We start from the raw sequence: 14,940 nt of genomic DNA, 5'->3' as shown, positions 1-14,940 counted from the left end.
TGTCTCAGAGTAAAGAGTCAGTCCTGACTGGCAAAAAAAAAAAGGAACTTTTTAGGTCACGCAGTAAAAAAGCTCTAGCAACTACCTCGGCCAATATTCAGGAGGAGGTAGCGTCAAGGCAGAGACATGCATTCTGTGTGAGGAGCTCCTTGATAACAATGAGCTTCAGCTTTTGACGTCCACAATATGAAACATGGCACATGCTCTCTCCACACATCTGAGGCTGTGTATAACTTGGTTCTGTCACAACCACAATCACTACATTTATTTCCCCTCCACTCTGCGTAAATATATATGGATAATCACGCCAAGTTACAAGACGTCAAAGAGGATACAGTTTCCAAAGAGCGTGAGGACGATGAAGTAGACGGAGGAAAACATGCCGCGGCGAACGCCTCCTTGAGACTCGATCCCGTGGTACATGACGGCGTTCCAGTCCTCGCCAGTCAGAATCTGAGGAAGACAGAAGAGTCAGAGCTACGCCGGGGACACGGGCGGGCTGTAAAGCACCGCGCAAATCTCAGAGTGAAGAATTAAATTACTTTACAGAGTGAAAGGTTATGAGCACAGACTAATTGAAGGATTATCAGCGAACTTATTCAGGGACAGAAGGTACACAGACCAGTCATTCCCTCTAATTAAAATGACTGATAGCAATCTTTCTTGTTCCACAGCGCCTCTATTCTCTCATTTATTCAGACGGTGTGAAGTACACCTCAAGTGTGTGCGTTCATGTGCAGGTGTGTGTGTAGAGGGGTCTTACCTGGAACACAGTGAGGATGGCTGCTGGGAAGGTATCAAAGTTTGTTGTTGGTGTTTCATCTTCAAAGTTAAACCTAGAAGAATCGGAATCAGAACAGCATCATTACAAAGAGAGGAAAAGAGACAAAAACGCAGTCAGAGTCAGATCCTAATGGCATCTGCTTGTAGTCCAGGAGAAGATACAGGGAAAGGTACATTTGATTATTTTAAAAATTTGAATCGAAATAAAAAAATCTTCAAAAGAAATAATGTTAGGAACCTGTTAACATCACATGTTTCTGCTCAGGAGAAACATGACACAGCACAAAAACACACACACTCACACCTTGAGTCACAGCTGCACCTTCTCGTCTTTTCTCCTCCTGCAACACTTTCATTGTCTACTGTCAGTCCACAGTGCCCCCCCATACACACACACACACACACACACACACAGACACACACACACACACATTTGTACTTCTGTGCTTGTGAGGACCTCGCTGACACAATGCATTCTTTACAGCCTCTAAAATGACCTTGAAAGCTTTTTTTTTTTTTTCGCTTATTTTTTAGAAGTAACAAATACAAGGAGTGAAATCAGCAGCGGCAGCTGAGATGAGGTGACCCAAATCAAACACACCCACAGTGTTGCACGACCAACAGGTGCCTGCTGGGCATGGATGTCTTAGGAACTAGATTCTTGACTCAAACATAGCACCCACTCACTTTCATAAAAATTACTCACTGAGCGCATGAGCCAAAAAAGTTTTCCAGCTTCCGTGCTTGCTTCCACATTGTGCGGCCCACTGCACATGGGCATTAGTGTTCCTCCTGCTGGCTTCGCCCAGCACTTAGATGCTTAACATTGGGATGACGTCATGCAAATAAAAATAGCTTTTCTACGCTCTGCGAGGTTTTACATATATAAAACATTGATGGATTAAAAACTTGCATCACAAAGAGAGATAATTGACTGTGTTCGCAGTTGGAGGCGTCCTGTCAACAGTTTTAAAGACGTCCCTTCTATAGTGTGGTCTATGGGGAACATTTCTTGGTGAAATACTGTGAGTGACCACTGGAACAAGTTGGCAGCAAGCCTGACTGGTGGTGTATCCAGCTCTCCTAATTTATCCATGATGCTGAAAACTATACAGTCACTGTATCTATACATCTCCACGTTCTCTGGTGACACTTTATTCTTCCGTTAGCTAACTGTATATTTCAGCCTAATAATGCTTGTTACAGCTTCCTTGTCTTTTCCGGTTAATTCTAATAAGGCGGCACTGAATTAGGTGGTTGTATATTTCTGCATAATTGATAATCAGTTGTACCCACAGATTGCAAAGTGGCATCTGTAGAAATTGAATTTGCTGTTGGTTTGGACATAAAGCCGTGGTGGCACTGTTGTTTTGCCAGTGTATGTCGACATGTTAATAGTTCTATCATACATCACCTACACATAACACCCTCCCCTTCCCCTTTTGACCATCCCTGAGTTACCCTGGGATCTGGGAATGAGGCAACATTGCTACTAATGGAGTCAAAAAGGGCAAAGAAACAGGTCGACAACAAGCTCACAGTTTAGCCACTTCTCCTGTGCAATGCAGTATTATTACCAAGAATACACATGTGGTCACTTTCAGTTTTACCTCAAAATAAAATGGTTAACATAATCTGTTAAACTATTGTGCGAAAGCATGGTTCTGTTTATGTTTCTTGGCCTTTGTTGTTGTGTTCCCAGATCTCAGGAATTAACCCTGTGAGTACCATGTTATCAAAACTGCCAGAAATGAAAATAAAAAACACAAAAATTAGACCCAAGTTATAAGAAACCAAGGATATTCTTTAAATATCAAAACCATATATGCATTTCCAACCTTTGCCATAACCTTAATTTTAAACCAAATAACAACTTTTACTCTAAAACCACATGTTAACCCCAAACAGCCTCCTGAACGAATGAAACTAAGACCAGAAACAACATCCTCACATTGAAAAAATGTCTGAAACTCGTTCTCAGTCCTCACAAAGACAGAAGTACAGCACAAGCATCTGAGCATGTTTTTCAGATTCCTTCACAGCTTCAGACAGAGACTAGCGTATTCACAGATGAAGGGAGTTGTCTTGTATTGATAATGGATGAGACAGAAGGAGAGCGAGAGAAACATGCAGCAGCAGGAAACATTAGCCACCAGGGAGCCACGGCTCCAACTTTCAAGTCCAAAACACACTGCCTCTGCAGCTCAGGGCTGCATCATGTGACTCGTGTCATACGCACAAAACGGAGGCACCGCGATGCAACGCATCAGCAAATCCACAGGGCATATCAACCACAATATCAAGCAAATAGAGTGAATTTGGAGTGATGTCTAGTACACAGATCTTCTTTTCTGTTGACTTGATTCCTCACCTGGAGAGCTGACTTCTGCTCACCAGGAAAGGGCTTTTAAAAAAGTAGCTTTAGAATACTGAGACTGTTGGTTGTGGATATCTGACTTTCTCCTTGTCTGCTGTGACAGCGACAACACCACAGAAAAAGACATGCTATCAGCTGACAAGAGAAGAAATCAAACTAGCCTGGGTAAGCCAGACTGAGGGGGAAAAAAGATCTTTTGTAGGGTGTCGATGTCTGGAACTTCAAACACCTCCAAACTGCAGCTGTGTGAATGAGCAGAGTACAGTACGGACAGCCGTCTCGACACACATCCCACAGTGCCAGTATGTTTTGGGCTCAACACTACAGCACTCCTGAAAGGAAAGTTGAACACACTTCAACACGGTGGAAAGACAATGACACAACGTCAGAAAAAAAACAGATTGAGAGTGAATGAATGAATGAATGAATGAACGAATGGAGGGAGAATCAGCCTTTACAGTTTGTAATGCTGGCACATTGTTAGTGTCCTCCTTTTTAGCTCTCGGACAAAAGCTGCTTTCAAACACTTTCTACAACTCCTAACAAATATTAGAGGGTACATCATCAATCATCAACTCAAAGGTCAATGACTTGAAGTAGTAGTAAAGTGGATCCAAAGTGGTTTCAGCTATCTGGGTTTACACACAACCTGAAACACTTTGGGTATTAAGGTCTAATTTCATCAGCACAGATGTATGGCTAAAGATCTGTCTTAATATCATCACTGCTACCACTACTGTCATCACACATGCACACTTTCTACACAAAGGATCGAAATCTCTTTCAGAAAGCCACAAATGACCCAACAAACCTGCCAAAACCTGAATCCGTGGTCTTGAAACTGAAGAAGACAATGAGAGAATGACACAGAGATGCGTGAGGACGGGTTGGTCATTCACCTGAAAATAGCCTACATCGCTAATCATTCATCATTTCCAGTGTCAGTTCCAACTTGAAAAATAAAGAAGCATGTGCAAGACACATCTGGAGTTGGACAAAAGACAATGAAGCAATAGTCAAGTTTGTGAGCAAGTGTTATATTAAATGTGTATTGTTGTGGGAAAAAATGTGAAACCAGCAGGTTTACAGCACACAGCCTTGATTAGGCTTTGATATCAAGGTGTATGAAAGAAGTTTTGGACACACTTTGACAGAAAATACACAACACAGTTAATGCATATGCATGTAAGAGCTTTTAACGTATACAGTAATGCTCCACTGAACATGTTCACAGAATGCTTTTCGTAAATCATCAGTCATTATTTCTGCTGTATGGAATGGATGAAATGTCTTGTGATGTGCCACGTGAAGCAGGAGGAGGAGGCAGAGGGGAGAAAAAAATGTGTCCGGGGACAAAAACACACAAAGGAAGAGAGGACGAAGGAGGAAGAAGGGTCTGTAAAAATGAGGAGAGGAAGTGGAGCACGCTGTTACCACAGTGACCGTCTGCACAAATGGCAGCTGGTTTCTCCTCTCAGAGCAGATCCTGTGATATGTGTACATGTGTATGCGTGTGTGCGCATGTACACCTGTATATCCTGGATTTTTGAGGCAGATAACAAAAACAAAAACTGATTTTTTTTTCCCACAGGCACTTAACAAAAACATTTTGTGATGACGGCGTGTCTGAGTAAAGATATTTTATAGTTGAGCAATAAACTTTATCATCAAAGAAATGAAAATAAGAGTCAATCTGAACAAGAAACAGTGATTTTTAATGACTAAAAACAAACAAATTAAATAAAGGTAAGTTAAATTAAGTCAAGTATACATCATAGCTTTGGAATGGCATGTTCGACTATCTCTATGTGGCTGTAATGTTCAGGTGTCCGCATACTTTTGGCCATGTGGTGAGTCACTGAAACCCCATCACCCAACATGTATTAGTCTGGCTCTAATGTGTACTGTACATGCATGAGGGAGCTGGAGTGGGAGGGGGTGAGGGAAGAGAGAGAGGAGAGGGGGGAGGGGGAAACTAATTCAATAAGCTTTTTCTCCCTTGGTATGTCATCATAATGTCTCTCCATCTACCTTTGTCCCTCCATGTCTCATTACTGCATCCCCCATCGCCCACCACTCTCTCCACCCATTGCTCATCACTCCGTCACTTTCTCCATTTCACCTCTTGCCTCCTTTCCTTCCTTTCTTTCTCCCCTGTCCTGTCTACTCTCCACCAGCTCCTCCTCTTTCCCACACTTGTCCCTCCATCCTCTTCCCCTTCCTTGAGGATTAGCTGGCCCAGTGCAGGGAGCTGCGGCGGCGGTTTGTATGCGCCGACCTCTGTTTACTCTGATAATAGGGATTGGGAGCGTGCTGTTTGGCTTCCAAGCGACATCCAGGAGGACTTCATTAAATCAATCCCGAAAACAAGAGTCCCGCGAGGGCAAACCCCCCACAAGCTCGTGCCCTATCCCCATATCTATTCTATCCTTCAGACAATAGCAGCAGGTTTGCATTGTGCAAGTGAACGCAGCACACATTTCTGAGAACACGCAGCCATGTACAAGTGAACTGGAGATAACAGCTGTGTGCTACTGAAAAAGCAAACTGAGCAGAGCACTGGGACTGTGACATGAATCAGGACACACACGGCATCCAGCAGTCTTATGAGAAACCAAGAAATGAAACTGGCTTTTTACTGGACGAGGAAGGGGCAGAATACAAATGTGAATGTGAAGACCAGAGCTGCTTATAACTGAAAATGGTTGAAGTCCAGCAGCCAAGTTTTTTTTGTTGATATTTTGCAATAAACTGTGGTAATTTTTCAAAATGTTAAGGAATTGAAATTCATATTATGTTTTGAGTGCCAAAATTAGTTAAGAATTTGAAGCATTTCTATCAATAGCCTGACGTGATCTTTTTGATCTGAATGCATTTTACGAGGTGCTCGTAGTCCCTCCTATCATGCCATAAGTTAGAGTGATGCATAGGCTGGGGCAAGCGCTGCCTGAGGAAGGAAAGCTGTCCCCGTCACTGCAGGCTTGATTTTTACTTGACTTTGACTTGTAAAAGTATCTCTGAATATGATGTTTTTTCATGCTTCTGGACATTATTCCAGTTGCCCAGCTGCGGTGTAATAATGGTGAGGATTCGAGACAAATTCAAGGGGATTGGTTGAATTTGCATTACATCTTCGCTCACAAAGTCCTGGATGAACTGATCATTTTGAATATAGATTAACTCCTCCATTTGTCTCTTGGTCTGATTAAATGTTAAGTTTTTAAAACACTCTGAGACGACTATGTAAGGTTGGCATTCAGATTAAAAAGAAATCCTTATGAAGTGATTGTCACAGTGCAACAGTCCAGAGGTTGTACAATCACTGAGCCTGCACACCAACAAAGGTCTCAGCTGGAAATATGAAATGACATGAGTTTGACAACAAAGAAGGGCTGCACCTTTAAAATTGAAAGCCGCAAAGCAGCAACCAGAAAAATTCATTATTCTATTACCGTAAATCCTGCACGTTTCCTTTGAGCTTATCACATATTCTTTCCCAACAGTCGGTGATGTGAGTCTCAGCAGGGAAACGGTCCTCTGCCTCAGGCTGTTTTCAATTCAATTCTCACAATTTTACCAGCAGATTACTTTTGGTGTTTTGAGAGCAGGCACATAATCTCTCAGCCAAAAATAAAGTCAGGATATTACAAAGCATCTCTTCTTCTTAACGAGCCATTTCATCTTCTATTTAGGGTTGAAAGCCCATTTTTCATCAAACAATTGGAATCATCTGCTTGAGGAATGGCTGTGGTTCCCCTGGTTTTGACACAATTCACCATTTTCTGAAACAAAAAGGGACATTATCTGCAAGCACAGGATGCAACCATTCTTCTTTTTCCTCTTTGTGGTGATTCTTGGAGAAACCTGAAATTATTTGACATCTTGAGTTCGTTTTTAGACTTTAAAGGAAAAATGTAGGCCTGAAACAGCTGTGAGGACAGACATTATTGGCAGAGAACAGCGTGCTCGGCCTGATACGATCGGCTGGCTGGAAGCACGATGTGGACGTCAGACTCATCTCACACTTGTCCATCACCAGAGACTAATGCGATGCTAATGATGGCGCAGACTGTTGTAAGGCTCAGCGCCATGGCAACAGCCTGCTGCTTCAAAGACATCCTGTTGTGGTGTGGTGGTGTTTGTGAAGGCCGTCAGTCCGAGGAGACGTGACTACATGTGAAAGTGGCATTTCACTTGAGAGTGCACACCTGACACTGCAGTGGCAGCGCGTAACAACACATACTGGTGAGTGTGCACTGAAACCATCTGAGGTCGCTGCTTTCAGTCTAGCTTAATGGTAATTGTGAGTGACTCATCTGTCTTACAACCTGCCACAAGCAAAGATTCTGACCTTCTAAAGGTTACGAATGTATGAAACACATCTGTCATCTGAAAACGTCTTGAAAATCGGGAATATTCGTCACAATCATGTGTTCCACACAGTTAAACTTAAAAATATCTTGAGTGAGCATGAGCCAAATTCAGACTTTCTACAAGTTTAAGACGCATAGTTGCACAGAGCTGACAAAAATAATATTCTTGTGACCATAAGGGGTGAAAGCAGGGGTCACAAGTCAACAACCAATGCTACAGTTTTTCTGGTGAGGACACTCAAATTAGTCCATGAGCTATCATTAGTTTAAAGGGCCTTTCACCTATTTTACACATTGAGTTCAGTTGAAAACAAACAAACAAAAAAACTCCGGGGATGAGAATGTTCTCGACTCGGAGGGTCTAATAAAAGTCGCTATCAAATTGAATCATAAGTGTTGGATCCACCGTGTATGACCCATCGTGATGATTAAAAGTCAGTCTGCTGCATTAATTTTGACATTTGATTTCTTCTCCACCAATCTGCCTCAATTTGTTTGAAGACAACAATACAAAGCTGTATTTTACTAACTGTGAAATGATTGCTTTAAGTGTCCCTTGTAAATATCAATCAAAGCTTATGGACAGACTTCCTGTTCAAGCCTTGACCTGCTGTATTTGCCATAACTGTGCACACAGCTTCTCGCCGCACTGAGGGATTGTTAGCAGCATTTTGGGTCTGCTCAGTTTTACATGAAATAAAGTGATGTAGGTAATCTGGATAAGCTACTGGCTTGTTTACAACAGCTGCTCGTGTTTCATGTCCCTCTGGACTGCATTGTAGCGATGTTGCTGTATTCCCAGATCTTGGTATTATCCTTTATGTGTAATGTATTCATAACCGACTAAGAAAATAAGAACCACATTGTAATAAACCCAAATTATTCCTAAGGGACTTTCTCAAATTAAGGATATTTTCCCTTGCGAACTGCAAAAGACACACACTGCCTTTAAATTAAAGAACTTCACAATATCTAAAGACTCCTAAAACAAGTAATATGATGTAAAAGGTTACAAAAAAAAACCTAGATACTCAACCTGCCTGGTCAAAGCAGTGTCTGTGTGATGTGAGGTGACATGCGAGGAGATGGACACTAAAATGTGTGTGTAAGAGTTGAGCCGGATGGGGCTGGATGCCAGGCCTTTGATTACCTGCAGCCAGCCTAGAATCATGAGGTGTTCCTGTTATTAGAAGACATGGGACTCCTGCTGAGAGTGATATCAAAGGGCCCCAGTCGGTGCTGCTGCTCTGCCAGCTACCTGCTGTGTCAACACGTCTGTCACCACCGCCACGCAGGGCCAGGGATCACACACAGGGAGGAGGGTTAGATGGAGAGATGGATGGAGGGGGAGAGCAGAGGATGTGTGTGCATATGTGAGTCTGTGTTCAATCGTGGACGGATGGAAAGAGGAGGAGAGAGCGGTCAGAGCGCAGGAAGAGGCTAGAGAGATCACTCACTGTCCTCCGAAGAGCTGCATGCCCAGCAGAGCGAAGACCACGATGAAGAGGAAGAGGAGGAAGAGCAAGCTGATGATGGACTTCATGGAATTAAGGAGGGAGACCACGAGGTTCCTCAACGAATTCCAGTATCTGACAGGAGGCAGCAAACACAGAAGAAATAACTTTCTTTTCCCATTAAATGTTACTCGACAAACAGGCAGTGAGAGAACAGACAAACAGTGCTTGAAAAAAGACTGAGACACAAACAACCCAAACTGTGGAGAACAGGGAGGAACAAATGGCAGTATGAGCTGTAGGTGGCATAAAGCAAATCAATGTGTCAGGGTCTACAGCTGCCAGGTTCAGTGAATCACTGGATTACAGCTAATCTAATGACATAAAAGGATTGCCATCAAACTCTAACAGGATTGTCAATTCAGGGAGAAGAGAATTAAGAAAGCCTGGAGAAAAAGTGCAGCTCCTGAACAGTAAAACTTCTCCAAAATGTGCTGTTTTAAAAGAATTAAAACCCAGATTTTGATACATTGCGTATCAGATGAGGTGTGGACCTTTATCTAAGACACTGGCTTTTTGTCTTTCTAGCCTAACTGTCTGAATATTTTCAACACAGAATCAGCAACACATGAATTAATGGAGGAAGATACAGTGAGAACGATGTTAATGTGTCATTCTGAGCCTCAAACCCTGTACTGTAAAGTACTGAAGGCCACAGTCGACTGATTTTATGAAAACAGAGACGTACCAATGCCTTCCGTAGCTCTAGAGGAGCGTAAAGTCTAAGTGAAAAACAACCCTAATGATGAAATCCGGGTTTCATCCACCTGGACTATTAGAAGAGGGTCTGAGATGTGTGAGATTTCAAAGACCTGGGTGTTAAGCAGGCAAGGAAGGTCTAATGAAAGATGCTATTGATTTGCATCCTGGATTATGCAGGATCCATTGTTTTTGAAGTTTACTAAGATCTAAAAGTCAGGACTACGGTTACCATAATGCCTTTGGTGATGTAAACAGAGGTGTAATGTTTTCTTGGCTGACAACAAATGAAAGCAAGCTTTTCTCTGATGCAGCCTAATGGACTCCCTGCCTGTGGTCTCTCTTGTGTGCTTTGATTTGAACTCACTTGGTGACTTTGAATATCCTGAGCAGTCGCAGGGCTCTCAACACACTGATACCAAACGATGCTCCTGGTTTAATCATGTCCCAGATCACCTCACAAATACTGCCCACAATCACCTGGAGAGGAGAGGATGGAGGTTATCAACTGCTGCATGTGTTTTAATAAGCTGAACGAGACCGGCTGACTGGTCGGCCACACAAACTGAACTGGCACTTCCACAGCTGACAGTGACTTACCCCAAAGTCAAAGCAGTTAAAGGAGGAGTGGAAATAATTCCTCGCTCCGAGGCCGTACATCTTCAAGGTCATCTCAGTCAGGAACAAACCCAGGAACACAAACTCTGTTGTGTCTGTATAACAAAACCAAGAGAAACTAGTTTAACAGACCATCAATTGGTGTGTGGGAGTACGACTGTGTGTCTGCGTGTGTGACTTACAGAGGGCCCTTGTCAGCCAGTCGGGCTGGTCATAGTGGACGATGGCCACACACAGAGTGTTGAGGCCCACCAGACACAGAACGATCCAGTAGAAGCTCTGCGCTTTCACCATGCGGCGGATGAAGAACCGGATCCTCTTCTCCTTCCGCCGGAAGTAGGAGGAGCTGTCCATCTTACCGCTGCTTTTCACACTGGCCCGACCAAACGGGGAGCCCGGAGGAGCTGAGAGCGATGATGAAGAGAGGTGACAGAGGAAATGAGTGAGCGTTCAGCGGTTAAATATTTGTCACTGGTTCACAGCCTTCACAGTGAATCACTGTGTGTGTTTTCTTGTCCTCTTCCTGCTACTGCGATGAACAGCTTCCCTATCCTCACCCGACTCATCAAGATCATAATTATAATATACTTTATGATGGTTATGCATGTGCACATGTTGAGGAAAAACACATGGTGGTACTAGAATTAAAGATAAATGATTAACTTGCTTTAACTGCGACAGCTGATGCAAAAATGTCATTTCTGTGGGCGTTAATATATTTGAACTTCTTCAGAAGGCTGAAAAATGTTTAAGTCTGTTGCACCTCAACTACAACCAACCGTGATATCACTGTGTACTGGCTGCATAGTAAATTCCAAGCTAGTGCCAGTTAGCTAGTTGTTTGTTAGTTGTTTCTGAGCCCATGTGTTAATGTTCTTTATCCAATCATGTGCCATGTGTGTTACCACTGAACCTGTTTACCCATAGAATGCTCCAAACAGGTATTTTGGAGCATTCCCTTCCCTTGTGAACATTACATATATTACTTTTGTACTGTTTTCAATTGACTATATGTCAAAACTCATTAGCAAATGATTACCTTCTGTTCTATCCATGTTTTACACAGTGTGCCAACTTTCTGGAATTGAGGTTGTAGTTCCAGCATGTAGCTCCCTCAAACCACAAAATTTGACTTTTCCCCACAATAATGTTACCCAAACTACTGGTAGAATGCATCATACTGTGTAGTTCCCTTTCAGATAATACTGGAGAGCTGTATTTACACATTTAGGCTGCCCCATATTGGTGTGTTGGAACTTTGTGCTTCACTGAAATAAACGGTTTCATCTCGCCTCCACCTGCTCACGCTGCATTCCCTCTAACAATGATGTATCTATGCTGCTCCGGGCTCGCTTTCTGCCAGGCTTTGCAGGACTGCACTTGTACCTGTGGTCATTCAAACTGCAAAAGCTTGTTGGCAACATCCACAAGTTTGTGCTGCAGTTGTGCTACTACCAAGTTGCAGGATATTGGAGCTCAAGTATCTTAATGTCTTTATGTTGAACTGTGACAGTGTGGTTGGGATCCATTCCACTTCGCATTTGCAAACAAGCACTGAGAGTCATTTGTGGCCAAGACTTCAACTGATAAAAGTGACAAAACCGACCCAAGGGACAGTTACAAAAGTGTGAAATCACCTGAACCCTCCTTGAATTTTTTCTTGCAGCTGCTCATTAAAAACTATGCACCTAATACATTTGCGCTGCAGGCATCCCACGTGAAACAAGCAAGAGGAGAGTGCGGTGCATCTATTCCCTTGGCACTTAATTTTGTGGAAAACAGTCATGAGATGAGATAGAATAAAGGTAGTGAAGGTAACAAAATGATTTCAATTACCATGCTTATGCTCATTTCCAACCCACAGACAAGCAATTATTGTACATGTTGTCTTTGCGGGGACCATGAAGTCCATTAATATTTAAAAGTCTAATGCTAATGTGCTTCAGGTGATTCTCTTGCTATTTCAATTTAACAGTCTAATTAGAAAAGTTAATTATAAGTCTTTTCCCTCGAGGTGATGTGCTTCTACGGCCAGGAGAAAGAGCTTCAGGACTCCAGATCGAGATGGTGCCATCATGTACATTGTTAAGTTTGTGTGCGGTATCTCACAACATGTTCTATAGTGCTGAGGTGACATGGCAGACTAATCTGATAAATGAAGAGCAGAGTCAGAGGGCATGGTTATGTTCATTGCAAAAGACAGGCTTTTATGGTGGCTTTTATTATAAAGGTCGACTCTGTGAGTGGACAGCATGCGAAGGTCAGAGGTGACCTGCTGCTGGCTGCAGATAAAAAGATGTGAGACTTACCAACAGAGGAGATGTCTGCAAAAGGGTCCTCCCCCTCCTCGGCACTGATCAGGTCGCTTTTACCTTTCTTGGCTTTGCCTCGTTTCAGGACTGCAAAGAGAAAAGCACACAGGAAGGGCAAAATAATCATAGATTATTCTTAAAAAAGTGTATAGGAAGAGAAGAATGTCTGTGAAAGAGAAGAAGTCAATTCTAGCCAGAAACACAAGCATTTTCAAACTGCATGTCAAAGGAACCCTCATCACATAACATGTGTGCATGTGTGTGTGTGTGTGTGTGTGTGTCTGTGTGCAGGCAAGTGGAGGGTTGAGCTAATTGGAAGCTATGAATAGCAGTCATCAATCATGTTTTTCATCTGGATATTTTCTGCCTTCCTGCTTGAAGCCAGCCTTGGAATGAAAAACTGCCAGCACAACATAAATGTGATGGTCATGTGACCGGCTCCAGAGCAGTGGGCTCATTCTCAAGATCAACAACCCTGTATCTCTGCTCCAAAAGGCTGCTGGGAGGCAGAATCAGGCAGCGAAATGAATGCGGCTCAGAGACCGAGTGACACTTAAACGACCTCTTTCTTATCAAATCACTTTGGTCTGTAATTGACAGCTGAAAAAGACGTCTTTTCTTATGACAAGTGAAACAATCAGCCTGTGCGGCTAGAATATCTCAACCTGTTTCCAATTTAAACCATGTTTCAAGAATGTTCCAGACTTGAGGGTCTGTGTCTTGAAACAAGACAGACTAAGGCAACCTGATCAAAACGTTGTCCCAGGGTTCAAATTGATTAAACTTTAAGCATTCAAATAAGGAGATTTTTGCAGTGAAGCCCCAGAAAACTTGACAGAAAGTAAATCAATTTTTTTTTTAACCACACCCCTGACATTTGAGGTGGTACCTACGAATGAGAAGGGATTTTTTTTTCCTCAAACATATTTAAAGTATGCTGAAAAACATAGAGAAACTACCTTAAGTTCACCCATCCTTTCCCTAAGTGACATATCCAGCCTAACGGATAATTTCTTATCTCCAAAGACTAGGTAAGCGTTGGATAAATTGTTTTCCATAAAGAATTTCAAATTGCTTCCACTGAGCTATGATTGGCACTTTGCTCTACTTCTCGTCCCGGTCATTCATCTGGCGAAGACCAACTCTATATTTTCTGCTTGAACAACATTAGAGTGGTTTTTCCATAACTGTGGACTCAGACGTCTTAATCCCTGATATGTAACTAATGGAGAAAATAAGGCAGCTGAGTGCTGTCACTTTCCTGGAATCATCAGCAGGGATGTGTTTCCAGTGTGAGCCCATTTACAAGCAGATGCATCTGTGTGTGTGTGTGTGTGTGTGTGTGTGTGTGTGTGTGTGTGTGTGTGTGTTGGGAAGTGTTGTATAGTGAATTTACTTTGACAAATTCAATCAGACTAAAGCTGTAAAGCCCACTAATTAACCCATGCCTTCACACCAGACCTAACAGACTGACATTATGGTCGAGAGAGAGACAGGAAGGCAGTGTGAGAGAGAGCTGAGTAACAGTGCGTACAGGCATACCAGAGTACAGAGTGGAAGCCATGATCACCGCTCAATAACTTGATCATAAGTGCTGATTATTAAGATTCATTAAGATCTGACTGCTCTTATATGTGACTGGCTGCCATGGCTTCATGTTGACGGGTTAATGTCAAACTGAGGAACCGCCTCACTCATATACTTTCTATACTATACTGCAATGTTAACTTAAAAATAGCTTGTCAAAACTGAAATCGGGACATATATAAATATCAAATCAAAGTTTCACACGTTGTATCTCGTTATATGTCTAGAAGGCAAAGATCTGGAGTTGCACAGTTGAGAGCTGGTATTCTTCCTTTGGCCTCTGAGGTTGGCAGTTTGGATTGCGTGAGCTGTGTGATTGCCGAAAAGTGGAGAGCGATGTTGTTTTGTACTGTACATATTATGATTGTCAATGTTCCATGAAATGGCTCAACAGATCCCTGAAACATTTCGATGATTTAGATTTAGATTCAGAGTAACCCTGCGCTTGTGCTGATTTCAACAGAAGCTCCAGACTAATTTCAAGCCAGTTTTAATGAAATAAAAATCTTGTTTTGTGTCAAATCAACACTCACATCAATCTGACAGGCCAATATTTTGAATTCTGTCGAGCTGGAAAACACAAAAATACAGAATTTCCATCTAGAGCCAAAACTATCCAATTACACACAGTATGTACACACAGACTGAGCCTTTCGGGATCACCTGCATTGTACAGT

The 14,940-nt window shown here is 42.5% G+C and overlaps 1 protein-coding gene across 4 annotated transcripts in view; it reads right to left on the bottom strand.

The window, feature by feature from the left end:
• The window catches only part of cacna1bb (calcium channel, voltage-dependent, N type, alpha 1B subunit, b), a 159,921-nt gene that overhangs the window by 61,539 nt on the left and 83,442 nt on the right, over positions 1–14,940 (bottom strand). For all 4 annotated transcript variants that reach the window (XM_076758020.1, XM_076758019.1, XM_076758022.1 and 1 more), the window contains exons 12-18: positions 12,674–12,763; positions 10,547–10,768; positions 10,347–10,459; positions 10,114–10,226; positions 8,991–9,122; positions 764–836; positions 336–453 (exon numbers count right to left, since the gene is read on the bottom strand). In XM_076758020.1, coding sequence (XP_076614135.1) covers positions 336–453; positions 764–836; positions 8,991–9,122; positions 10,114–10,226; positions 10,347–10,459; positions 10,547–10,768; positions 12,674–12,763 — 861 coding nt within the window. The remainder of the gene's footprint in view (positions 1–335; positions 454–763; positions 837–8,990; positions 9,123–10,113; positions 10,227–10,346; positions 10,460–10,546; positions 10,769–12,673; positions 12,764–14,940) is intronic.

Source organism: Chaetodon auriga, chromosome 19 (genome assembly GCF_051107435.1).
Source record: "Chaetodon auriga isolate fChaAug3 chromosome 19, fChaAug3.hap1, whole genome shotgun sequence".
In the NCBI taxonomy this organism is placed as follows: Eukaryota; Metazoa; Chordata; class Actinopteri; order Chaetodontiformes; family Chaetodontidae; genus Chaetodon; species Chaetodon auriga.
This window is presented reverse-complemented; position numbering and strand designations above follow the sequence as displayed.